This window comes from Chlamydotis macqueenii, chromosome 1, assembly GCF_036417535.1.
Source record: "Chlamydotis macqueenii isolate bChlMac1 chromosome 1, bChlMac1.mat, whole genome shotgun sequence".
Lineage (NCBI taxonomy): Eukaryota > Metazoa > Chordata > Aves > Otidiformes > Otididae > Chlamydotis > Chlamydotis macqueenii.
Window position 1 is genome coordinate 106493640 of NC_141556.1, and position 26636 is coordinate 106520275.

The following is a 26636-nucleotide window of genomic DNA, read 5'->3' on the forward strand; positions in this document are numbered from 1 at the left end:
CGAAAGTTGGTTTCTGTTCATGTAAATAATACAAGGTCAAAGCTTCAGTAGATGGGGTTTAATCCAATCCCCTGTGCCTTTCTTCAGTTAACAGATGACTTTCTGGAGAATTAAAAGTACAAACATTGAGCTTTCTTGTCTCATTGATAATGCTGCATGGTCAATTAAGAACTAATACAGCAGCTAGATGAAAAATGGTCCTCTTTAAACAAGAGAAAGGCAGGGGTTCATTCCTAAAGCTATGTATCCTGACTTAAATATAAGAAGTTTTCCGCTTTGGCTCAGACTCCTCTGTCTTTTTAAAAGAAATCCGTCTTGAGTAGACTTCTGTAATATTGTTGCTAATTCATCAGCTTTTCTTTTTAATCAAAAACCATCTTATTCTTGTTTTTAAAAGCAGTATGGTGTCTTGCTATTTTGGGAAAGCCAGTTTCATATGCCAAATATCTTTGCACAGGAAAGAAAGCTGCCTAACAAAGCAGTTGTGAATTCATAATGGTGACTTGTAAGAACAGCTGTTTGATTTCACAGATTAGAACTATGTTGTTTGGTTATTATTAATTTTTTACTCATAATTATATACCAATACTAAAAGAAGAAAAAAAGACCTGATATATTTACTGTTACACAAAGTTTAACTGCTTATCTCTGTTGTCAGCTCAGCTGTTTCTGCTGAGACTACTCATTTCTGAATCTTCTGAAAAGTGCTTCTCCATTCTTTTAGTGTCATTGCAGTGACTAAATGGCACTAAAACCAGCTTGGAACTGTCATTTAGGATAAGGGAAAAAACAAATTTTGATAATTTTGTTTAGATTTAGCACCTAACATTCTGTTTTCTGGTTTCTAGTTTAGTTATCCATTACTTATATTTGTATTTAAATAGTACCATGCAGATATTAGTAGGTTAGGCTGCTAGCAGTTTCCATGAATGGGTGGATAAATCTGCCTCTCTTCTAGAGTTGAAATAAGTTCCCAGGTTAAAGTTAGGATCCAAAAGGGACTTCGGTACCTGAAGTGGAACTGTGTCTGAAACTGCCATTCTGAAACCTCCATGATATATTTTCTAATCACAGGGAAGCCTAAATGCTGCCAGACAAATTCCCCACTCCCGGCCCCAGTTTTAGCTGCCCTTTATGTCTACTACTCTTCCTATGGTCTTTAGGGCATTCAGACTACTAACATGTTATGTAACTGTCTCTCAGACCTGCCAGATTGGGTTTCATAAACAAGTCACCATCATTGTTTTTTTTCTAAAATTGGTATTTTAACTGCTTTGTGTAAAATTGATCAATAGCCCATGAAATGGAGACTTGGTCCCAGGACTTCTGTATTTGCTGTGATTTCTCTAATTGCTGATACAAGTGGGCCTCCTCATCACCTTTCTCACATTCTTCTCAGAAAAAAAAAAATAATTCTTGTGTGTTTTGAAAGAAAGGGCATAAACACTCTGAAGACACCTGCCACGAGTACAGGTCTGTGGACTGCTCGTTCTGGCTGGAAGGAGGTGACTGAATTACCATTACTGAAAGTGGCAATGCATGAAGACACAAGAGATTTTACTTTGGCTTGGTTAGGCAGTTTCACACCAAGTAGGCTAATTCTACGTCATTTTCTGCTTAGAAGGTAAAAAAATATATATTTTATATTGAGTCATTTTGTTTTTCTTCTGCACTCTGTAGGGGTTATATGTACCTAACAGAAAATCTTGATTTCCTGCTCCCCCCCTACTGTAAAGGTCAAGCACTTGGTGTTTACATACAGCAGTTTCACTTAAGAGTATACCCAGAGAGGACCTTGAGTAGCTCACTTGTAAGCTGAAAGAACAACATATGGCTGAGTGGCACACAATCTTTGCTGAGAGCTGTGGGCTCTCTGTGAAGCCCACTTGAGTTTTCCTTCTGATAAAACATGGAATTTCGGCTGAAATATTTTTGAGATCTTTTTCTCTCCTTTGAAGTCTTATACACCAGTTTCTTCTTAATTTATTTTTCATTCGATTATAATTTTTAAAGTTGACAAATTAACTCATTTGCTCTTTTGATGGTAATATTTCTCAATGATGATCGTGTGCTGTGTTGATTTAAGCAGTTGATGCAAATAAAGACTTTCTAGTCTTTCTCCAGTGTTTCCTTCCTAACAGTCTTGAAAGCTGTCTGCTTACTATTGTCCTTATGAAGAATCAAATAGTGTTGAATCTGTCCTATGTAGCTTGACTATTTATAAATCAGTGCTGTATATGAAGTCCTGTAGCTATTCCAGTGTGGTGTTCCTAATCCAGATATGCCAGTTTATAAATACTTGGAGCAATCACAAAATTATCGAACAAATTAAGAGTAGAATTCCTAAGTAACACATAGAGGACTGATAATTTGTGGTACAATCTGTCAAGAAAAGACTCATTCATTTCTAATGGACTTTTTTTTTTTTAGCACTGCTTGGTTTTTGCTTTTAATCAAAGCTCTAAGGGAGAATTTCCTCTTTTTATTTTAAGTGAGAATTTAAAATAAGGACAGTTTAATTGTCATTAAAAATTCCTTCAAATTGATATGTGTGCCATAATGCCTACTATTTAATCATATAATGGTATATTAGAGAATAAAAAGATTGAGATTATGGCTCTACCTGTAGAGAAGGGACAACTGATACCCGTTAATCAATTTAAACCCCTAACCATGCATTTAATTCTCAGCCTTTGCAGAGGGTACTGGTGAGCAGCTGTGAGCCTCAAGGCCTAGTGATTCTGTCTAATTGGTCCCACTGAAGGCTTTCAGCCTGTTCAGGAGGTCTTAATTTAGATTGAGGGCTTTTGTCTCAAATAGCTGTTTACATAAAGTGGACAAGTCTGTATATTGGTTGCCTTTTAGCTTTTAGAAGCTATGCCGTACTTATATTCGTGATACAAAAAGGCAGTTTTGCCTTTGAAAACCTTATTGCAAAAAAAAGCCTGCTTAAAACTGTGGAGAGTCCTTTGCAAGGATGAAAATAGACGAAACCTCTAGCTCCTTTGTCTAATTCTCAAGTCATGGTTGCTGGCCTACCTGTGCTGTAACAGATGGATGTAGCTACTTGAACAGCATTAAATTTCTAGTAAGATTGATGTTATGTGTCCCAGCCTACTTTTTTCTTTTCCTCTCTCTGGAGGGATTGAGCAAGTTGTGCATGGAGTAGCCACGGGAGGCGAGAGGCAGGGGGTGGAGGAGTAAAACTACTCCACTTTGTAATCAATTAGTGAGGAACATGCAGACTTTGTGAACAGGTAGCTTCCATGCATAATAGGAAGTATTACCATAATCCTGAGTAGAGGATGATGTACTCGTACTTGAGATTAAATTTGTTTCTTTATATGAATATAAGTAGCTATCTTCCTCAGCATTTCTACATCTTTGTAAAACACAGTTTAATTTGTTGGAAGGAAGCCTCTAATAGTATAATCGTACCTTAGAAAAATAACTTTCCTTTGCTGAAGGAGCATACTTAGTTGAATTCTTTGAATGTAGCTGCCCATTTTTTGTAGATTGTTGCTGCAGATTCTCCACTTGCCTCTCTGTACAGGGCTCTCTTAACTTGTGAAACAAGCCTTGTGTGAAGAAGTAATCTCTTCTATTTGATCTACTGATAAAGTTGCAAAAAAGATAGGTAGTATTTCTGGACACACAGACTACTCTTAAGTCTTATTAATTCCTGGCATAACCTATTTTTCTTTGCTATTTGAACCTCCTCCTCTGTCACATAGTTGTTGCTGCTAGAAATAATGATGATTCCTTTCCCTTGTTTTCAAACAGTTATTCTTCTTAGTTTTGAGGCCTTCTCATCGTTTGCACTTGTTATGTGTAAACTATACAAACCTCTGCCTGCTTGCCTGTGGTGGTGTTGTATTGTGCATTATAATATTCTCAAATCATACAGCTCTGTTCCTCTAAATTTCATTTTCTGGGGTTTTTTAAAAATATTTTTACACAGCTCTGCAGAACTCTTCTGAGGTTTATTTCTCTTCCCTTACTTGCTGCTTTTATTAATCTCTGCTACTTTTGACTCACTTTTATGGTCATGGAGCACTGTGTCTCTCTTACCTCTCCCGTTTAATTCCTTTTTTCCATTTTTGACCTCTGAATATTGATCTGTTTCACTATCAGCACTCTTTAATATCTTCACCAAAACCCCTTATAATAGTCATGCAAAAGCTTGTTGTTAAATTAGCTATTAAAATAATTATAAAACAATAAAAAAATCACAAATAAAAACACACTACTCACTTCTTTTGAGCAAATAATTATCAAATTAGTTTTCTAACTTGTTCTCATACTGTTAATGGTGTTATAGAATGGTTAGGGTTGGAAGGGACCTTCAAAGGTCATCTAGTCCAACCCCCCTGCAAGGAGCAGGGACATCCCTGACTAGGTCAGGTTGCTCAGAGCCTCATCCAGCCCGGCCTTGAACGCTTCCAGAGATGGGGCCTCCACCGCCTTTCTGGGCAACCTGTTCCAGTGTTCTATAACTCGCATCGTAAAAATTTTTTTCCTAATTTCTAATCTAAATCTACCCCCCTCTATTTTAAAACCATTACCTCTCGTCCTATCGCAACAGGCCCTACTAAACAGCCTATCCCCATCTTTCTTGTAGGCCCCCTTGAGGTACTGGAAGAAAGGAGTGTTCTTCACTCCTTAAATCTCATCTTCAACAGCCATAAGCTACTGTCCTTCCTGAATGTTTTTTCATTCCATTATAAGCTTCAGTAGGCAGAGTCAATAGCATTTTTGTCTATCTGTAAAATTCTTACATTTAGCATGCTATGTAAGGTATAAACATTGTCTTCATTAATGTTCTGGATATGTCAGAATTTGCTTTTAAGACTGAAAATTGACTGAGGTGGGCTACATTCCTCTAGGGATTTATTACTAATCCTTTAAAAGGCCATTTCAATTATTTTGTTTTCTGAAAGTATAAATGACTCCAGACAATTATCCTTAAAACTGTGATTTGGTACTTTTTCTTGAAGTTTATAACTTGCCTAAAATCAATGCTATTTAAATATCTTCCTTGAGTGTGCCTATCATATGGGACATTTCAAAAGCTTTGTTTTAAATGTTTAAATATGTTTCAGGCTGCTGAACACTTAGGCTATTAGCTACAGGTTTTCTGAAGAATTCACTATGAATATTCAGGAAAATAGTCCATTAACTTTTCTTTTTACTGTTTCTTTTATCAGTAACAACACTTCCAGACATTTCAAAGCCACCTCCTACCATGCTTCAGAATACCAACTCCTAATTCATTTCCAATTCCAGATTCAGTGTGAGATTGAGTCTGATATTGATCAACTGCATGTTCAAATGTCAGAGAGGCTGAGAGATGAGAAAAAGGATCCTTATTTCCGTAGGTCTATTGGGAAGCCAGAGAAATAGCAAGTCTCAACAGGGACAAGGTTTTTCCGTTCTCAGCCGTATCAGGCAATACTCCTCAACTCTGTGACAACAGAAGCCTGGTATTGTAACACCACAGTCAAAAGCATGCCAAGGCTTATGCCTGTGTCAATTTTGGTACATCTCATACAAGTGATATTGTCATTTAGTCTTTTTTTTCCAAAATAAATTAAAATATATATGGACTTAAAATACCTATCCAAAATCCTTCTTTTTAAGACTATTAGAAATTTGTTTAACCTAAAGGGGTGAATGAAATATCAAAACTGCCCTCATGAAACCAAGCATTAGGTATTAATAGGACTTATGTCAGCTCAGGAATAAGTTTGAATGTAATTACTCACAGGGCTTATAATTCAGAAGATATTAACAATGGAATAAAAAGAATCACTACTACAGTAGGTCAGTTTCCTTATTTCTACTGTTATTATTTTAATGTGTTAAAAATTTAGATTTAAACATCTTTATTTCACTGTATTTAAATCAATTTGACTTTTTGTGCAACATTAAGTTTGGACAATTACAGACAGGCCAGGCATTTTCCATTACAAGTTGTTACTGCAGTGACACACTGTTGTCATGTTGGTTGACATCCACGAAGAACAGAAATTCAAATCCAAATGAAAAATTATTTTCAATCAATTGTTTACAATTAAATAAAATGTGCACATTAATAGCAATTAAAATATGTTATAATTAGTAGTTTTCCACAAAAAAAAATCAAACAACTACTTATTAAAAAAGCTGTCTATCCCTACTCTATTTACAAAACATACCTTTATTCAAATACAAAGCTAAGTAAATTAGTATGAAAACCGTAAAAGGTAACATGCTGTCACAGAAAAGCAATGAAGAGAGGAGGGGAAGAGAAAAATAAACTATAATCTTACTGGTTTAGAAATAAAACAGCTGTTGAACTTATAAGAACAGTGCTAGTCAAATTAGACTAGCTGGACACTGACATCTCAATGACTCAGTGAGGAGATGATTCTCTTTACAGCAATAAGCTAGAACTAATACAGTATTTTCAGAGAACTAGTGAAATATTTTACCTTCCCATATAAATACAAGTTAATCACATACTCTTCAACATATATTTCAGCTCACTTGTGTGCTAAGCAGCCATGAGTTACCTGGCAGAGCAATCAGCATGACATTCACTGTACGATGACTGAAGATATTTTTCTATTGCTATTTTTCACCAACATAGATATTTGCTGCCAAAATAGCAAACAAACTTTCACCTAAAATAAAATTTGACCTATCATTGCCACCAGAATATTTTTTTCTGAGTGACTGTGCAATGTTTTCCCATTGACTGTCTTTTAATTTCTGTCCCTCAATAGGCCAGAACGTCCACTGGGTTTGGCTTTTGTTTCCTTACAAGTTTATTTGACTCCAAAATCAAAGTGACATTTCTTTTACAGTTGTTTTTACTTTCCCAGTTGCACAAAGCAAAGCTTTACAATGCTAACATTGAATCCAACTGTAGATGAATGGTATTGCACATAGAAAGCCACATTCCAGGACTTCTTTAAATGTACAATAGTATGGGCCAGAAGACTATCACTCAGTGATTTTTCTTCTCTGAGGGATGAAGAACTCATGCTTCCACTATTATCCATGGTCAGAGTTCCCGTCCTAGAGCATAACTGCTGAAAATCTAGTGAAAAATCATCAAAAATTTCAACATCTCTGCCACTCCTATACCTTCCCAACTGGATTTTAGCTCAGGTTGCAGTGAAAATGGTATAACAACTTGAATACAACCACTGTGGAGACTTTCATATCATTCAGTGGCTGCCACAAAGTTTCCTAAAAACAGGGCCTGGAGAAGTTCCATTAATCTGGCTTGTGTTACTCTCACATAAACCTTAAGTCATCTTCTTCATCTACACCTTTGCATCCAGAGTTGTCACACTTTGAGCTCTGAGTCATGTTACAAGGAAAGCACTCTGGAAGATGTCAAGAAACAAAGCCACACAGGGAATTGCTCAGCTCTATATACTCCTGCTCTACCAATGCACACTGTAAATTTTCTCAGTTATCCAAATACTGAAGTAAGACCCATATAGAACAAAAATTGTTCATTGTAAGAGCTATGTTAAAGTGATTGTGGTAGAAAACATGATCCTTTTACACAGCAGAGAGGCAGAAACAAGCAGCTTGTTGAAGTTTCTCCATGATCTCATAGCTGAGCACAGGGAGATGTTTCAGCCAACAAGCTGAATGTTACCCGTAGGAAGAGTGAAGAGAAAGGCAGACCATGGTACCTGCTATGAGAGGCACTCCTCCAGCTAGCAGTTTGATACTCTGCCACGGGTATAAATAGAACTGAGAAAAGTACAAAGGACTTTCATTTTTATTTTACAATCTCTAGAAGATAGCTGAACTAACCTCTCAATTTTCTCAGCATAACAGCATGCCTTCTTGACAAAAGAAGATTCTACAGTATATACACAGCCACACACATATATATATACACAAAACAGAGTTAAGAATGTTGCTTTTAGTGTTTCATTTTATACTGCAACACAATCTGCGAATAAAGAAAAAATGCAAATGAAATAATTTCAAAATGAATCTAAGTTTCAAGGCACTCTCTATAGACACTAATTTCAGTCTTAAAGCATGAAAATTATATTTAACATCTCTACATTAAATTAACAGGAGAAAAAGAAAAAGTACAGTGATTACAAACAAACCTCAAGGTAAAGTACAATTTTTCTGCCTCAGTATGTCTGACATCTCAATTATCAACACAGAATAGATATAAAAATAAAATACAATATATAACATATATAAAATATGTCAGTATAACAAAATAATAAAATTTGTATAATATATCTATATAATTTTGAATCTTAGGCATTTTCACTACATTGGCATTTAATTTTGTTCCTTCAGTGCAGCTAGGAGTTTGCCTTTGGTTTTGCTGTGTTATCATTGTTTTTCTCCAAGTTCTGTTTTGCTATTCCAAACAAGAAAGCAATGGTTCACAGCCAATGGGTTACTCTTCCTGTCTGGAATAGAACATGATTAAGGAGAAGAATCAAAGGTGGAGAGGAGGGTCTGACAGTCTCTTCTTTGTTTCCTAATCCTTCACTGCTCAACAGAAAAGTAAGCCCTGGAAATGGCAATTCTTTGGTGATTCACACAAGTCTGTGTTCCCACACTTTGTCATTTACTGTAGGTGGTTTTTCTTCTCAGGTGTACCAGTGAAGCTGGTGACGACAGATCAGAGATGTCAGGACTTCCTGTGTAGGGAATATCATCTGTCAGGGAGGAAAAGGGCAGTAGTAATTGCTCGAAGCTGTCCCAGGTCTTTCTACCCAACTCATCTGTTTAAGCAGTGATCACTTCCAATATCTTTTCAGCTCTGTTATCCACAGAATGATCCAATTATCAGTAAGTCTTATCTCTTTAATATTCAAGTATGTGTTTCCCTAGTGGTCCTCCAGTCACTCTACTTCAGTTCTACCTAATATTTACAGCCCTTCGATAACCCTTTGCCACCTCTTTTTCCCCTGCCAACCATTTCAGACTCTTGACTGCCATTCCAGGGTCCTTGCTGCTCTCACAATGTCACGGCCTTCTCTGTGTTCCCCTGTACCTTTCTGACCCCACTGCTTCACTCATCCTGCAATTTAGTATGATCACCTCCAAGTGGTTTGTCACTGCCAAGTTGTCGCATCCAGATCTCCAAAGACCGGGTTGTCTTCTGATGCATCACAGCCATTCTCAGTCTCATTGTGCTCTTCTTCTCAGTATCATCCCAGTGTAGGAAATATCTCCCAGCATTACTCTAGCCATTTCAAAGACAAAATGAGTAATGAAGTGCGCTTCATTACCCTTGATTTTGGTTTTGAATATAGTGTTGTTGCTCACTGGCTTGTAGTTGATGTTGCATTATTAATGAAAATACTCGTGTAACTTCATTAATGTTTTCTTTAAGGGAAAATACTATACCCAGCTTACAAGTTTGATGTGGGATTTTGTAATTTTTATTGAGTGAGGTTTGGTTTCAAAAGTCAGTGCTCTAGATACTGCTATCTCAGACTACTCAGTATTCACTAGAGTCAGATGAGATAAATATCTTGCCAGAAGCAGAAGTGAGGGAAATAGAAAATAAAACTGAATCCTTTCTTATACTGGGAACAATACCTACTATCTGAGGTTTTATGTAAATGTCAGCCTTTTACAAAGCTCAATATAAATATTATTATTTTAAATTTATATTCTAGCTAACTTAATGAATAACCAGGTCAAGACTTACTTATGCTAACTGCTGGACAAACCAGTAGCATGAGTTCATGTAACAAAGGTTGACTGTAAAGCTACAAGTCTTGAAAATGAGTAGTTTGTTCAAGGGCAGATTTAGAGAGTTGTGTTTGATTTTTGATTCAGAAACTGTTGCCGCTTCCAGCTTCTTTGTTAAAAGTGATTATTTCAGAGAGCTAGTCTTTCTTAGCATCCCCTAGGAAATATGTCTTTGGGTATTAAAACAAAGACTCAGTGTTAGTATCCATGCAATAAAGAACCTACCAATATTTTTTTTTTTATTCCCACCAGAGAGAGGATTTGAATAACTATAAGATGCCGTAGATCTTTACAGAAGACTTTTTGCCTGATCCTGTATATCCAGAATTACTGTGGAATAAGGAACAGAAACAAACCATTTAAACCAACATAATGTAGAAATGTTCTTTGTTTTCCTCTCTTGTATATTTAGCTTACTGCTGTAATACTTCAGCTAGCTCCTGTTCAGTTGACTAGTACATGGCTATTGTGTAAATTGGATGTCTATAGCTTCCAGTATTTGGGTTACATCCTCTTTCAGTGTAAGAGCCAGGCACGAGATCAGTCTGGATTTGAGGCATTTTTAGTACAGCTCCCATTTAATCTCTTGTTTCAGAGAGATAGACAGGCATGGCTTAAAACTCCAGGCTCTCTGTGTTTATTCTAGTTTTTCTTTCCAGCCGTAAGTGTACAGTAAATTACTGGTTTCTGACATCTCCTGATAGTGTGGTAGCCATGACAGAAATGTAATTGTAATTCATGGTGTCTTAGCAACATAAAGTACATTAAGGTTCTCTTTTGAAGTGGGAAAAATATTTTGTGGGTGCCTACAACTTAAGTTTAAAAGCCATGGCCCACATTTTTTTTTATTTTTAATATTTTATAATCAGATTTTATTTTAAGTGCAATTTGCTTTACCCCAAAGTATGCCTTTAGTAACAGAAATAATGAAAAAGAACATGATTTAATCTCTCATTCAGAACAGAAACTCCAATAGCAACTAAAGGAAGGAAACCTTTTCGTGACATAATGGCGTAAACTGGAAAATAACAACTTCTTTTTCAGGGAACATTGCAGTGGTTTCATGGTAGGAATGATCAGTTTCTATCCAGTGCTTTCCAGTTACATCTTGCTCACCTGTTTTCCATTGTGTGCTTAGAAAAAGAAATGGAGATGTTACTCTTCATTACGAACACATAGGGCAATTGCAGATTCTACTGACCCAAAGTGAGAGCCTTGCTTGTTGGATTTTATGGTATCTAAGTTATTGGAAAGAACCGGACCTATTCCCAGATCAGAATTTGGAACCATTAAACACATCTTAAAAGGCATTTCAGTAAACCTGTAGTCTTGGGCGGGCTTTAATCAACTGATGTAACAGTGCAGTTAGGTTCCAACTGTTCATTTTTCTCCTTAGTGTACAAATACCATCTCACTTGCAGGACTGTAACACCTGCATCACCCAACATTTTTGTTCCTAAGGGTGGCATCCTTTCAAAATAGTTATGGAAATGTTCACAGTTATGACTGTGCAAAGTAGTGGCAGAATTTAGGTAAAAGCCGTAACTTTTTTTTTCTAGACTATATGTTCAATACTCGGTTGTTAGAGGTGAACAACTATTAAAAGTAAAACTCTCTATGTGAGGGACTACTTTCTGAGTCCAAACTGATACAATGACCAGTGCTGTTCTCAAAATTAGTTTTTCAGAAGTATCAGTTCAATGCAGTTTCGGATCATGTACTTTATGCGAAAGTAGAATTAAAAACTGAAATTTTTGTTCTTGCACAGTTGACTGGGGAAAATCCAAAGGCATAGGCACAGCATTACTGCCTTCATTAATTGCTTCATGTCTTTGATTATGAAGGGAAGACTGCAAGGCTTTTGAAGGAAATTTCTAAATAGTTGCTTTTGAATATGCACTATTCTTACAGGCTACAAAGCTGAGGAAATCAGATGTTTTATTTAGGCTGAACAAGGTTATGAAGAGTAAGAATATTAAAAAATTTGTAGAAGTTGAGAGAAAGAAAGTAAATGGGACAAGATGTCCTGTTCTGGTTTTGTTTAGTAAGGGGGGGCCTAAGGCGGTAGCTTCTGTAGGAAACTGCTAGAAGTTGCTCCCCTTTGTTCAGTGGACTTGGCCGGGCCTAGGGCGGACCCGCTGCTGGCCAAGGCCGAGCCAATTGGTGGCAGAATGTTCTGTGATAACGCCTCTGTGATAACGTATTTAAGAAGGGGAAAACAGAAAAAAAAAGAATATGTGAAGCAGCTGAGCAGGGGCAGAGAGGGGGAGGCGCGAGCCTTGTAGGCCTTGCAGGCCTCAACCTCTGGCCTCCTGCCGGGCAGCCGACAGAGCCCAACTCAGCCCGGCCTGGCTGCAAGAAGTGGAGAGGAGATGAGAAGTGAATAAGATGTAAAAAGGATCCTGAGAGGCATCTGCCAGCCTGTTGTGAGGAATGGCTGCAGACGCCAAGGTCACTGGAGAAGGAGGGGGAGAAGTAATGCAGCTCCTGGCCAAAATTCCCCTGCAGCCCGTGGTGATAACCATGGTGGAGCAGGTTTTCCCCCTGCAGCCCATGGAGGTCCACGGAGGGGCAGAGATTTACCTGCAGCCCATGGAGGACCCCACACCGGAGCAGGTGGAGGCCTGAAGGAGGCTGTGGCCCATGGAGGGCCCTCTGGGGCAGCTGTTCTGGAGGGACTGCACCCCATGGAAGAGATGACCCACGCCGGAGCAGTTTCAGGAAGGACTGTGGCCCGTGGGAGGGACCCCATGAAGGAGCAGGGGAGGAATGTGAGGAGTTCTTCCCCCGATGATGAAGCAGCGGCATGAAACAACGCGTGATGAACTGACCGCGACCCCCATTCCCTCTTCCCTCCTGTGCCGCTTGGGGGGGAGAAGGTAGTAGAGATAATGTTAAGCCTGGGAAGAGGGAGGGGTGGGAGGAGGTCATCTTGTTCCCTGTCTCATTCTCCTGCTAGTTTTAGAAATAAATGAATAGTTTTCCTTAAGTCCAGTCTGTTTTGCCCGTGACGGTAACTTTAAGGATTTCTCCCCGTCCTTATCTCAAACCTCGAGCCGTTTTTCTTATATCATCTCCCCCTATTCTCTCGGAGGGTGGGGGGAGCGAGAGAGAGAGACTGCGTAGTCTGGTCCCGAGCAGGGCTGAACTATGACATTTCCACAGATCTTCCTTGCCTTTTTTTTTTTTTTGAAAGTTTTTTGTTGTCTGTGAGAACAGGTAAACCCAATAGGTTAGGTTAGCTGCATGTTTTTGCGCAGAAAAGCTGCTTTCAGAAAAATACTTTGATTTTTCCTTTAGTTATTTTTCCTCTGTAACGTGATGTGACATTGCTTTTTAGTGTGTACTTGAAATAGTATTCAAAGTCTGCTTGCTTTTTAACTATGAGTGTTTTGGGTCTTCCACATTCAAAAAGGATGAACTCAAACTGGACTTTAAGACGAGGAAAAGGTGAATGAATCTTATGAGGGGAAAACCAGATGAGATTAGTTTGTTGATTTCTAATGGTAACAAGAACACAAAATCCAGCAGGATGGTAAAAAAGGAAAAGGTTGCAATCTGCATGTCAAAGGGATGGAATCCCAAGAAGTGTGTGGAGAGATCTGAATTAAAAGGGCAACTCAAGCACAGGAAGAATGAGGTATTTACTACTTGGATATTTTTAACCTAAGGATTAGAGAAAGGATTCTAACCACTAGAACAAGAGAGATATGAAATATCTTTCCAGTTGACATAAACAAAACCACAAAAAAAATTCCCTGTACTTTCTGAAAAGTTTCTGAAAGAAGTTAAGCTGTATGTAGTGGAAATACGGGGGAACTGGGAAACACACTTATGTTCTGATGAAGTAAAATTTTTTTTTGCGAGAATCACCTAACACTGATTTTAAACCTGTTAGCATTTTACTAATAACTTTTATAGCAATTAGTCCAGTCACTCTTTTCTTATGCTACAATGTAAAGTATTTTAATAAGAGGAGAGATCTTGTGCTCTGAAAAAACAATGTTAAATGCTATACTTGTGAAATGGAAAATAAATGGGGCCAAGAGTATACTGACTTTTTGGTACTTGACTAAAGACACAGTCTGTCACATGGCATTTTTGTAAGACTTAGGATAAATTATTGTTTAGATATATAGATCTTGGGAAGTCAGGTTTTCCATATCCATCTGAAGTTTAGGTTGACTGTAGATATGGTCTTGATTTATAACTGTCTTAGGCTGCATGGCTCAAATTTGATGCACTTTGTTCCAGTGAAAAAGGAAAAAATCCTCTTTTGTTTTCCCCCTAAAGGAGAAGAGCATAGTGTTTGCACCTCTGATATCAGCAGCTTTCCCATTTAAACACATTCCCTGCTGTTTTTTAATACATTATATTTGTATGTGTTACCAATAGGAAGTTTTACAGTGGGAATAAAGGCAAATCTTGCCTCTATGAGTTTAGCATTTATCTAATGCTAACTTTCTTTGAACCTTCACATCTGTGTATTTCAGTGTTTGAATTCTTGTAAAAATAGTTGTGGCACAGTCGAAGAAACTGGAAACATGATTTCATAGAGTTGTTCTTTTAAGTAGCAGCATGATATAATTAGTATGGCATACTTTAATTGGTGGCATCCTGTTGACTTTTTATGAAAGGCTTGAATTATGATAAAAACAGATAACACAAGTTGGTTAGTTCGTATAACCCAGTGCTGTTATCTTTGGGGGAAAGAAAAAGCAGTTCTGTTGTATATTTAATGGCAGATCCAGCATGTAATAGGTGTTCTGCCTCTTTATCTTTTTTTTTTTTTTTTTTTTTTTACCAAATATCCCCTTGGGAAGGATTTTTGACAGGTAAATTACAGGATTGGTGCCCACTGTAAGATTTATGTTGATAATTGAAGCTGCTTCTTCTCAGTAAAACATAAATGCAGCTTAAATAACTAGACTAAAAGGAAAGAAAGATTTTAAAAAATATAAAAATTAAAATGTATAGATTTGTAGAAAGACTATAACTTGGCTGTCAAGGCCATTATACCCCTCAGGTGGTTGTCACTAAATCTGTGGTTAATGCTCACTATGTGCCAGTCAATTACTCATGCAACTTGTGTCCCTTTCTGCTTCAAACAATTTTATGAAATTTTTCTAGAGAAGTGTTACTTTATAAAATGCTAGGATTAAAAAAGAAAAAATACTTTAATGGACATTTCTGCCATTTTAACTCCTCTAATGTTACCCAGCAAATAAATGTGAAAAGTGTATTATTATTCCTGGAGTTTCCTGAGGACTTTTTCCCTTCTAAGAGTTCTGAGTCTCAGTTTTCTAAGAAAGTTTAGAGGTCAGTGTTTAAACCTTCATTCTGTACAGTATTTGAAGTTAGTGTATAGTTAGTGTACAGTTAGTGTCAGTATGGAAAGCATTCATACGATATATCTGAAAATGGTATTTCATTTATTTGTGGTCTGTGCCAGGCTGACAGAAACAATAGGAGGCTTGTACTCTATTGTATGTTGGTTGGCTAGCATAATTTGTGAAAATACGAATGTGATCCATACTAGCATATGTGCAAACTTTTTTTTTAAAAAAAAACAATTCTTAACTCTCTTTAAACATTTTTCGTTGAACTTGCATTTTTATATTTCCAGAGTGGCATATAACTATTTTAGCTCTCTATTCCTTTGTTTTTGTCCTTTTCCTTGTGAGGTACATAAGTAAAAGTAAAAACAAAATAAGGTTTTTATCCTTCTCTGGACATTTTTACCTTGGGGGGAAAAAAAAGAGATCTAAAATCTGTTACCCCAGTTGCAGGGGAAGCATTATTGCATGAGAGGCTTTTCACAAAAGCTCTGTAAAAGTTTAGGGTGAGTAGACACAAATGCAGTTTGCAATGACTGAGATGTGCTCTCAGGGCAAACAGAAGTATATTAGAGGTTTTCTTTAGCTACTGCAGAAAGATCAGTGATGGTTGGCAAAATTTTGTTTGCTTGTACTTTTAGCTCTCCTCTCACTGGATTTGGCCTGTGCCCTACCCCTAGGAGATGCGGCTCAAAATCTTGCTTTAGAGTGATGTGCAAGGCTGGGCTGCACAGTGGTGTGTAGCCAACAAAAATATTTGGGAGTTCTCTGGATTCTGAATTTTTTCCTCATACTTTAGTTTTCATATCTCAGGTAGTTGTAGGTAAAAATAAATGTAAAATATAATTACTTGTTTGCTTTAGGTACTACAAAATCTTGCAATATTGTGAATGTCTGAACAGAAATCGGCAAATCAGATAAATGATAAAGTACTTCTTACAATTTAGAAATATAGTCCTAAATACAATACTGCTTATGTTGTCTTTCCTCGAAGGCTAAAGAGTAGGTTTATTGCTGTTTGAGTTATTTTGTATTTAGTGATCAGTAATGTTCATATAAAACTATTTTCTTTGCATACAGAATGCAATCATATTTCAATATAGTCAAGCCATACTTACCAGAGATTTGAGAATGTGTGGTTAGTGCTAGCTGATTAGTGTAACATTTAATTTGCATTGATTATCTTGAGGTGAAAGAAACATGAAAAAAACCTTACATGAAAGTTCTACATTTTAGAATATTTTTATTTTAACTATATAAACATATAGTATATATTGAAAATAGAGCTCTCTCTGGCACTCTCTTCTCCTTGTCTCTTTCCCTTTTCCCATACCAATTTATGTTCTATTAACCCTCAATGAATAGATCTTGTATTTCTTTCTGGTGCTTCACAGCTGTTCAAAAACCATGCTATTAATGTTAATAAAGAATCTCGGCATCTAAGATTTTAATAATCGGGAATTAGTGACCCAAGAGACTAATTTTATCCATGGCGAAGGTGTATATCAAGAAAGAGAGAAATGAGGAAAATAATAATTTGAAATTGAGTCAACAGTTTAAAACCCTGAAAGTTTGGTAGCTGCTTATTCCTTATTTGGAATTCTTGGGCACCCAGTTGGTTGCCATATTACTCTGTAGTATATATCTATCGAGACTATTATGTTTTTTTTTTTCATGCCAATCAACAGCTTGCAGTTTGAATTAGTTTGAAATTTAATGCTTGTTTGCTTGTAACTTTTATTTTATCTCTGATAGTATTGTCTCATGTTGTATGAGAGTTATAAATCGGAGACAGGAAAAATTTTATAGTGCAAAAAGTTGTGTTAGTTTTCCCCGACACTGGAGATGCAAGAAGTATTTGTATCTCTGTAGTACTGCTTAACAAGTGACTAAAAATAGCAAGTTAAATAAAGCAACTCTGCGGCTACTGGAGATGTTAAACTTATTCTGCAGACATTACATGAGTTCACGGGCTTTCCAGAAGGTCGAATGAGGTTAATTCTAACTTTGTGTTATGAATTGGAGCAGTATCACTTTTTGCTGGTAGAGATGGTCTGATGTTTGTAGAGCATCTGTAGGATTATTTTTTCGTAATTCTACATATACATATGCATGTATGTATGTATAAATTTATATACATTAATAGATCAATATAAAAATCAGTGATATTTAGGAACATGGCAGTTTAGTTCACTAATACAAGTTTCCTGTTGAAAAAACGCTTTTGAATGTATTCACTTGGGAGAATCTTACACACAATAAAGCACATTAAGGGTTGTTTGGTGGGTTATTTTTTTTTTTTTTTCCCCACTTTAAAAAGATGTTAAGAGCTGTTCTTATTAAATCCTGTACTACAGGGTAATAGTTAAGTAGTCCTATTGCAAAACACGGTGACTGTTCCTGGCAACGATCTCCTAAGAAAAATTTATGTTTCTATCTTGCAGGCTCCCGTCTTCGTCAAGAAGATTTCCCACCTCGAATTGTTGAACACCCTTCTGATCTAATTGTTTCCAAAGGAGAACCGGCAACTTTAAACTGCAAAGCAGAAGGAAGGCCGACCCCCACCATTGAGTGGTACAAGGGGGGAGAAAGGGTGGAAACGGACAAAGATGATCCACGCTCCCACCGCATGCTGCTGCCCAGTGGATCTTTATTTTTCTTACGCATAGTCCATGGGCGCAAGAGTAGGCCAGACGAAGGGGTCTATGTCTGCGTGGCAAGGAATTACCTTGGGGAAGCTGTAAGTCATAATGCATCACTGGAGGTGGCAAGTAAGTACTTCCTTTTTTTTTTCACATCTGCTTGCTTTGATGTTATTTCAAGCTAAAAAATATGTGTGAGCTGCCTCTGAGGCACTGACTTAAAAGCAATGAAGGAATTATATGGTTAATTATTATTCATACAGAGATAGGAAGAGAGAAAAATAGTCAGAAGAGGTATCATATCACTGTAGAAATGTAGACATTTTTATGCATTCTCACTACTTCTATGCTTCCATGCAATTATGATTACTTAATATTTGTCAGATTTTGTGTACTTAATTTCAATTTATAGATATTTTTTCCTCTTCAGATAACTATGCAAAATGCCATGTGTAATAGGAGGCAGGATAGCCAGAATGTGATCTAACAGAGTATGTTTGAAATTGTTGCTGCACAAATACTAGAAAAAATAATGGCAGATTTGGAATTCTTTTTTTTTTTTTTTCCTCTCTATAGAAGAATGGACCCACAAATTTTCTCTCTAGTTCTAAGTATTTGGCCAACGGAAGGAGCAGTCAAGTATGTTCGCATCACTTTGTAATGCTTATCTCTTCCTGTATTCCCTTTAAACTCTACTTATTTTAAAGGAAGGGAGTGTACATGAAAGGGTTTTAAGCATTCATAAGGAGGGCCAAGTGTAGATCAAAAAATATCAGGTTTGGGGTACTGAAGTGTGAGAGGAAACCTTGCAATTCAAAAGTTAGGTATCTATTTTAAGTTGCCTTTATAGACTTCCTCTGTAATCAGTAGCAATTCATCTGGTGTCATGTTGAAGAGCCAGCACAGAACTGGGTGAGTCGCTCTCTGAAAACAGGGATCCCTCTGTTGACTAAACAATTCATGTTGTTAACTAGCTCTGAGGAGGCTCCTAAGTTTTAGACAAGCTAAATAAATGCTACTGTTGATGTAGAACTTAAAAGAAGGGCTAGATTTTCACAAGTCTCACAGAAAGCAGAGGAAATAGACTATACATCTGTGCATTTGCTTGGGCCCTTTGTCTAGTCTTGGTCACATTCACGGAAAATCCCAAGGACTTTCATCCTTCTTATACCAGAAGGATCTCAAGCATCACATATAATACAGTAAATACACATGATTAAGATCTGTGAGCGTGCTGTTTCCTTGTTACTGCTTCTAGTGATAAAAGTAATTAACGTCTGGCTAGCTGGAAGTATGCTTATCCAGTACATGTATAACCTGTTCAGATTATCTGTTGATTGGTTACTCCCAAATGTTATATCCACTATCTTGTAGGTGTAATTTTGAGTGGGTGTTAATGTTTAAGATATTTTGATTTTTATCTAATTGCTGTTGTGTACTTTATTGATTCTTAAAATGAGTTTTAATGTTCTGTCCATGCAGCAAAGCAGCATGGCCAGTTGTGCTTATTTCAAATTCTTTTGGTTTGTGATGTACCTTGAAGTAATGTTTGAAAGGCATGTAGTATTTCTGTGTCTTCCACAATTTTCTGTCAGAGTCCAGAAACATGAGGTAGACTTGAATGGTTGGTACTCTGTGGCCTACGTCAGTTCAACTGGTATGTGGTTGCTAAGTGTGCTTGTCAGCCCTGCCTCAAGTCATCTTCATGTGATTACAGTGGAAAATCTAACTGACGAGTTTGAATACAAAATATTGATACCGCCATAGTTTTTTTTTTTTTAAGAACCTCTGCCAACACTCAAGACAAGAAAAAAAAAAAAGATTACTATCTTCTTAAAGGGTTGAAATGTGTGCCACCTGACAATAGTATATAGCATTACATTGTTAATCCAGCTGAAAATTACTCTAATGTCAATGGCTAGTGTCAGAAAATAAACATCAACAATACTGTAATGGAGGGGAAAAAGAAATCATAATCTATATTTGGAAATAAGATGTGTAATTCTAATGGTATACAGTTTTAATTGTATACCAGCAGATTATAGATAGAGAATTTTAACAGAAATGGTTATGATTTTAATAGAAAATGTAGTGATGTGACAGTACAAAAGCACTAGAACACTTTAAATAGCACAGAAGAGATGAGGAACAAGGAAGGAATTGAAGACTGGTGGAATAAATTTGCATTAAATTCAAAATCTGTGTATTATAGCTCTAAAGCTATTGTCATGAACTGTAGCTACACTCAGTGGATTACTGCAAATCAGCAAACTGTCTTGATTAGCTTCTCAGTGCACCTGTTTTGAGGACCACAGCATTTACATTTCTATACATGTAGTCATATACAATTCCTCTTTTAGAAATCCTTGTGTTATACTTTGTAAACATACAAAAATTAAAATTGTCTTTATTTGGTTTTCATTTACAAAGTACGGAAGATCATTTATAGTGCTCATTTGATTATATGCTTTGCTGCAAGTTTAACCAAAAGATTTTTGTGATACACAGAGAGCAGAAGTGGTTTTTTGCATTGTAACTGCTAGCTCTCACTGGAAGGAGCAGCTCCTGTCTGCACCAGTTAGTTTCATAATGTAACAGGGAATTTATCACAATATTTTCTTCCATCACCTTTTATAGTAACAACTTCAATTGGATGATGTTCCTTCACTGTTCTGTGGATGTGTAGATTTGACTTCAGATTTAGGTTAATACTAAAAAATAGATGTTAAAGTCTGTTATTCCTTCATGCAGATTTTTTTTTAAGCAATTCCAAAGCTCATCGTTGAGGTAGTCCACAAAAAGTTTGTTGCCTAGGTGATAAGTTCCTTAAGTACACTGTGCATAGTTTCTGCAATAGCAAAGAAAGAAGTGTAGAGGGATTTTGAATCTACATAAATTTCAGAAGTGCAATGTATAAAAAGCTGATTTATCTTCTTAAATATATGTATATTTTAAGAAATTTAAATATCTGTTTAGATGTAATAGCCACAATGGGGGAGAGACTAAAATCATAAATCATAAAATTGCAGAAAGAGTTTTCCCTCTGCTTTGTTCCTTTCTTTGGCAACTTGACTGAGATGTGCATCTCGTTTAATCCAAAGAATGCCACATTTTCTTCCAGTGCTGTGTATCTTGGTCGCGATAATGTAGTCCTCAATGAATACCATCGAACAAGATGTAAATACTATTTGTTATCAGCAAATTGAATTGAGTGACTCTTTCTTATTCAGTCTCAGCCTCTTGTGGCCCTTTCAAAATTCTGAAAATCGCATGTGTCTACTTATGGTGTTGGGGATTTGTTACACCTTCTCCGTAATATTATTTTCTATATATAAAAATACTTTTTCCAGCTGTATTTCCTGCAGTTTCTGTGGCTGTTTCTTTGAAACCATGACTGCTACTTATCCTCAAAGAAACATTAAAAATAAGATTGTACTTCTTACTGGTAGAGCATATGTTTCTTAAATATACTAAATGAGTACTTGAACCCCTTACTAACTGCATTCTGTTTGATAATGTTGCAGACACTGTAACTTTTTCTAGTCAAATAGCTAACCACTTGATATTTCAATAATTAAAATATCTCAGACACTTTAGAGTCTAGTAAAACTATTTTAAGCTATATAGCCCTGTGCATAGTACCTTTGTAACTTAATATTACATGACATTTTCTGTGTAATTTAGATCTGTAGGATCTTTGTAAATGGGATGGATATAAATTTGCATAAATAGGAACTCAACTGAAAGCTGAATTATAAGTCAGTTAAATAAGAGGTGTAACTCCTATTTAATTGGGGGATTTTTTCTTTTTTTTTTGTAGTTGAGTATTTTCATCTTTATTTAAAATGTTATTCCCATGAAATTTTTGAAATGGAGACTTACTGTATGTGCTCAAATTTAATTTACAGTAGAATGAAGTTTCAGTAGGGTAACCTAGAAAGAGTGTGCGATGGGCTAATCAGATAACAGTCTGTAGTCATCCTTCAGACTTAGGCTGCTACAAGTCCATTTGCCTCCCTGTTCTTGACTTCCTGAACTCAGCCTTTTGATCACTGGAGACCTACTTAAATTAGCTCCATGTTTTGTTTTTGAGGAATGTAACTGGTTTCGGGTTACTGCCTACCAGTGACGCATTCTCCAGTGGTGAAAGGTCCTAAAGAATGTGAAAAGGGAATCTTCCTGTCAAAACGAGACCAGGTAATTCTCTCTATAAATGTCAGCTTTTACAAGTGGGAGCAGAAAATGGAACCATGCTTGATCCTCAGAGTAGAAGCTGGAGACTGTTTTGGCTATCACATGAACAGATGGGAAACAAAAGTAACTTTTCACAGCGGAGAAACAGAAGTGGTTTTGGAAAAGTGGGGAGCTCCCCATTAGCAGACTGGAAGGTGGCTGCAGCTGCTTCAGATCCTGGAATCTCTCAGGATTGTCTGGTGAACCAATGCACCTGATAAAGACCAGATTCAGTTATTGGGGTATGATAGTTTGATTCGGTGTTTAATTTTTTTCTTTTGTTTTACTTCAGTTACTCCCTTTTTGAGGAAAATTGTATCTCCTGATCTCATGGGTGTCTGTTACATAGCATTATGTAGAAACCTAGGGGGTTATAGTCATCTTTCTTTGTCCACTTCAAAATTTTTGAGGATGTTAAGAAAAAAATCAAATGTGAATGAATTTGGTTATATTTGGTTATGTTTGCTGGTCAGTGGCCTTGTGAATCTTTATTTCAAATCATGTTTCTCTCTGAACTTCTTTCACATTTGTCATGAAAGTTATAGGTAACTTTTATCACAGCATTCCTATTTTCCATTGATACATGGATTTGCTTCTCAAGAGCCGTGCTTTCTACATTAGATTCCAGGGACATCCCAGTTATAGACTTGCCCTGTTGTGACTTTAAAAACAAACAAACAAAAACCCCTTCCATAGCACAGAACTGATATGAAAGAGGACTTAGCAACTGTGTCTACTCTGTGCATCTAATACAGTAATATCCTTCTCACAATGAGAAATCATATTTCTTTATGTATGTATCATATGGTCAGTCTCAATTTCCTTAATGAACATGCTCTCCTGACTGCCAGTATACAGCATCAATATTTAAAGCCAACCTGAAATTAATGAACAGATTTGCAGATTTTGCAACCTGAGCTGTTCATATCTTGCTGATAAACAAGTGACTAGATTTGAGTCCTTATGTTCATATATAATGAAGATGAATCTCAGTTTTACAGGAATCTCATTAAGCTCCTAAGTACATATAAAAAAAAATTAGTGAGGCTATACCATTGCTTACCACAAGCAATGGCATTAACAAAAGTTGATTGAGGCATAAAGGCTTAATAGTAGTGCTGTTGTTAATGCTTCTTAAAACTTACAGTTAATGGTAGGTTTACCTTGACTGTACAGCCGTAACAAGCATTGAAAGGCTGGATTACTATAAACTGCCTCTGAAGCATATCTTTCTGTAGCAACCTTTTCTTCGTTTGCCAAAGGAATTTCAGAACAACAGAGGTCAAAGTTACATGCAAATGTGCTGCTTTTTATAATGTAGTTATCTCTGTTTGAGGAAAGCAAGAACAGTTATTTTAGCTACTTTAACAAGTTTGTGTATATTACTTTGCTCTACTATTACAGTCAGTTGAAGAATGTTGATAGTTTGACCATGAATATAGGCCTTTCAGTTCCCCACCTTGTTTTTAAAGATACATAAAGCTTTTTTTTTTTTTTTTTCCTTTTTTTTTTGTTATTCTGTTTCCTTTACTAACCAACCCTCTAGTAGCTAGGGGTAACTCTCTCAAGCATAGTAGTGTTGCATCTTTGAAAGCTTGGGAAGTGAACCTTGTACTTTCTTCTTTCTGTTTTGTTTTTATTTTGTTTTTTTTTTTTCTTTCCCCTCTATTAAATGAAAACAGTGTTGTCACATACTGAGTTAGACCTAATGAGAATATCAGATACTTTACAAACCTCCCAGACTTTAAATAAGGCTTACTCAGTTGTGTTTACTTTCACCTTTAAACAAGGTGAAAGTAGGGTGAAAGATAAGGAATATCTTTGTCCCATTAAACCTCTCTAACAAAATTGTGAGGTTTTATGCTCATATTTTATCTAAATATTTCAACTCTGTGCATCTTCTTTAAATTCTAATTTGAATCACCAGATGAAAAAGGAGATAGGGAAATGAGGCTGCACAGAAGTCTAACAGTGCAGCAAATGCAAGAGCTTAAATATTACGGCTCTTATGGTACTCAGATTTAATCGTATTGTTATTGCTATTACGTTCCTAGTTCAGGATTAGAAAAACTAGTCTTCCATGAGACTTCCGTGGCTATCCTGACAGTCCTCCATGACTGTCCTATAGCATGGTTGAAAAATGAAATAGAATCATAGAATCTTTAAGGTTGGAAAAGACCTCCAAGATCACCAAGTCCAACCATGAGTTGCACGACAACAAAACATTTTTGACACTTTCCATAATTCCCGTGGTTTGAGACACCCATGGTCTCACAGAAACCAAACCATCAGCTCCTTCCTTTATTGAAGAGAGGAACTAAATATGTTGGCAGTATACCATCATGCCAGGCCATATCATTTTAATGTTGGGTGAATGTCAGAAGAACAGTTTTGTTTGTTGTCATGATCAACAGATTTCTATGACTACGCTTAACAGTGGTATGTATTGGATAATGCAGGTGCATTGTCTCTAAACTGGACAGACATGGATTTAATGGGCAGACCACTTGGTGGATAAGTAATTGGCTGCATAGTCACACTCAAAGAGCTGCTGTGATCAACAGTTTGATGTCCAAGTGGAGACTGGTGATGAGTGGCGTTCCTGAAGGGTCAGTATTGGGCCTGGCCCTGTTCAACATCTTTGTCGGTGACATGGACAGTGGGATAGAGTGCACACTCAGCAAGTTTGCTGCCAACACCAAGCTGTGTGGTGCAGTCAACACACTATAGGGGAGGGATGTCATCCAGAGGGACCTTAACAGGCTGGAGAGGTGGGCCGGTGCAAACCTCTTGAAGTTCAAAAAGGGCAAATCCAATGTCCTGCACCTGGGTCATGGCAATCCCAGGCACAAATACAGGCTAGGTGGAAAATGGATTGAGAGCAGCCCTAAGGAGAAGGATTTGGGGGTACCAGTGTCGAAGCAGCTCAACAACATCAGCGCCGGCAGTGTATGCTTGCAGTCCAGAAAGCCCACCACATCCTGGGCTACATCAAGAGCAGCATGGCCAGCAGGTTGAGGGAGGTGATTCTCCCTCTCTACTCTGCTCTTGTGAGACCCTACCTCAAGTACTGCATTCGGCCCTGGAGCCCCCAATGTAAGAAGGCCATGGACCTATTGTAGTGAGTCCAGAGGAGGGCCATGAAGATGATGAGGGCCAGAGCACCTCTCCTATGAGGACGGGCTCAGAGAGTTTAGGTTGTTCTGCCTGGAGAAGAGAAGGCTCTGGGAAGATGTTATTGTGGCCTTTAAATACTTCAGGGGGATTTATAAGAAAGATAGGGAGAAACTCTTTAGCAAGGTCTGTTGTGATAGGACAAGGGCTAATGGTTTTGAAATAGAAGAAGGTAGATTTAGATTTGGTATCAGGAAAACATTTTTTTACAATGAGGGTGGTAGAACACTGGAACATGTTGCCCAGAGAGGTGGTTGATGCCCCATCCCTGGAAACATTCAAGGTCAGGCTGGAGAGGGCTCTGAGCAACCTGATCTAGTTGGAGATTTCCCTGCTTCTTGCAGAGGGGTTGGACTAGATGACCTTTCAAAGTTCCTTCCAACCCAAACTATTGTATGATTCTGTGACTTTTTGTGCTTCCAACAGCTGCCTCATTCACTGTATTTTCACATTTCTGAATAACGAAACTTTAAGAATTTTATTCCTAAAAACAATGCTAAAATGACTTTAATCATTTACCATTTGCAATGGCAGTGCTAAATGACTTGAATCTTTTGCCATTCACCATTCATACTTCACCAGATCGAGGGAAAATACCCTCAGCTTTTAGTATGATCTGTTCTCTCTGTGTCCTGGGGAGGGCAGTCTCCCTCACTTGGTGGTGGAATGTTGTTATGAGAGCTGTGATCCAGGCCACCACTTCACTAAGAGATTCATTAACTCAGTTTTAACTCTTAATAATTTTTTTTACTCTGTGTCTCCTTTGCAGTGGACCAGTAGACGCATGTTATGGTGCACAGTACTGTTTCCATTAGTACTTCGTAAGTGTATGAGAATAAATCATGCTTAGTTATCAGTACTTTGACTATATACAGTAACTCAAGACTTCACGCAATTCTTCTAGGAGTATGAATGTATTTACAGTTGTTTCCATTCCCGTGATGACAGAAATAACTTTTGTGCACAAAGTGCACGTAGATTAAGACTCCTTTGGCTTTAAAGGCCTTGCCTCCATCTGAGTTGCTTAGATCAAATCTGTGACATGGGATCTGAAACAAATACTCTTGCTGTGAGGATGGCTCAGATTTAGTTGGTCACCTGAGAACTTCCTTGGAGGTATATGGATTCATGTCAAGTCAAAAGCATGTCTTTTTTTTTTTCTTTTTTACCTCCACCATAGGTTCTGAAGCTTCTTTCTGATCTTTGTCAGCAACAGTGGATGTGCCACAGTAACTTCTATGGGAAGAGAGTTTCCCCTCAGTTTGCAGGCTGCTAATGGTGGGTGATGAGTTTCCAAGTACGCTGGTACAGAGGCATCCACTAGAAAGAGCTGATTTGCTGCGCTTGCATGCTATATGCGTACTTTGCAGCAAGATACAGTGAAAGCATGTGTATGCAAAACATCTGCAGTTTGTTGGTTATGATTTTATTTGGCACAGTCTCATAGAAGTCATGGATAATCTTTTTTTTTTCAAGTGTGCAGTTGGTTTTAATGTATCACAAAAGGTCT

General features: G+C 37.2%; 1 protein-coding gene across 2 annotated transcripts in view; it reads left to right on the forward strand.

The window, feature by feature from the left end:
* Positions 1 to 26636, forward strand: part of ROBO1 (roundabout guidance receptor 1) — a 538100-nt gene that overhangs the window by 244479 nt on the left and 266985 nt on the right. For both annotated transcript variants that reach the window (XM_086763761.1, XM_086763770.1), the window contains one exon: positions 17522 to 17848. In XM_086763761.1, the coding sequence (XP_086619887.1) occupies positions 17522 to 17848 (327 nt within the window). The remainder of the gene's footprint in view (positions 1 to 17521; positions 17849 to 26636) is intronic.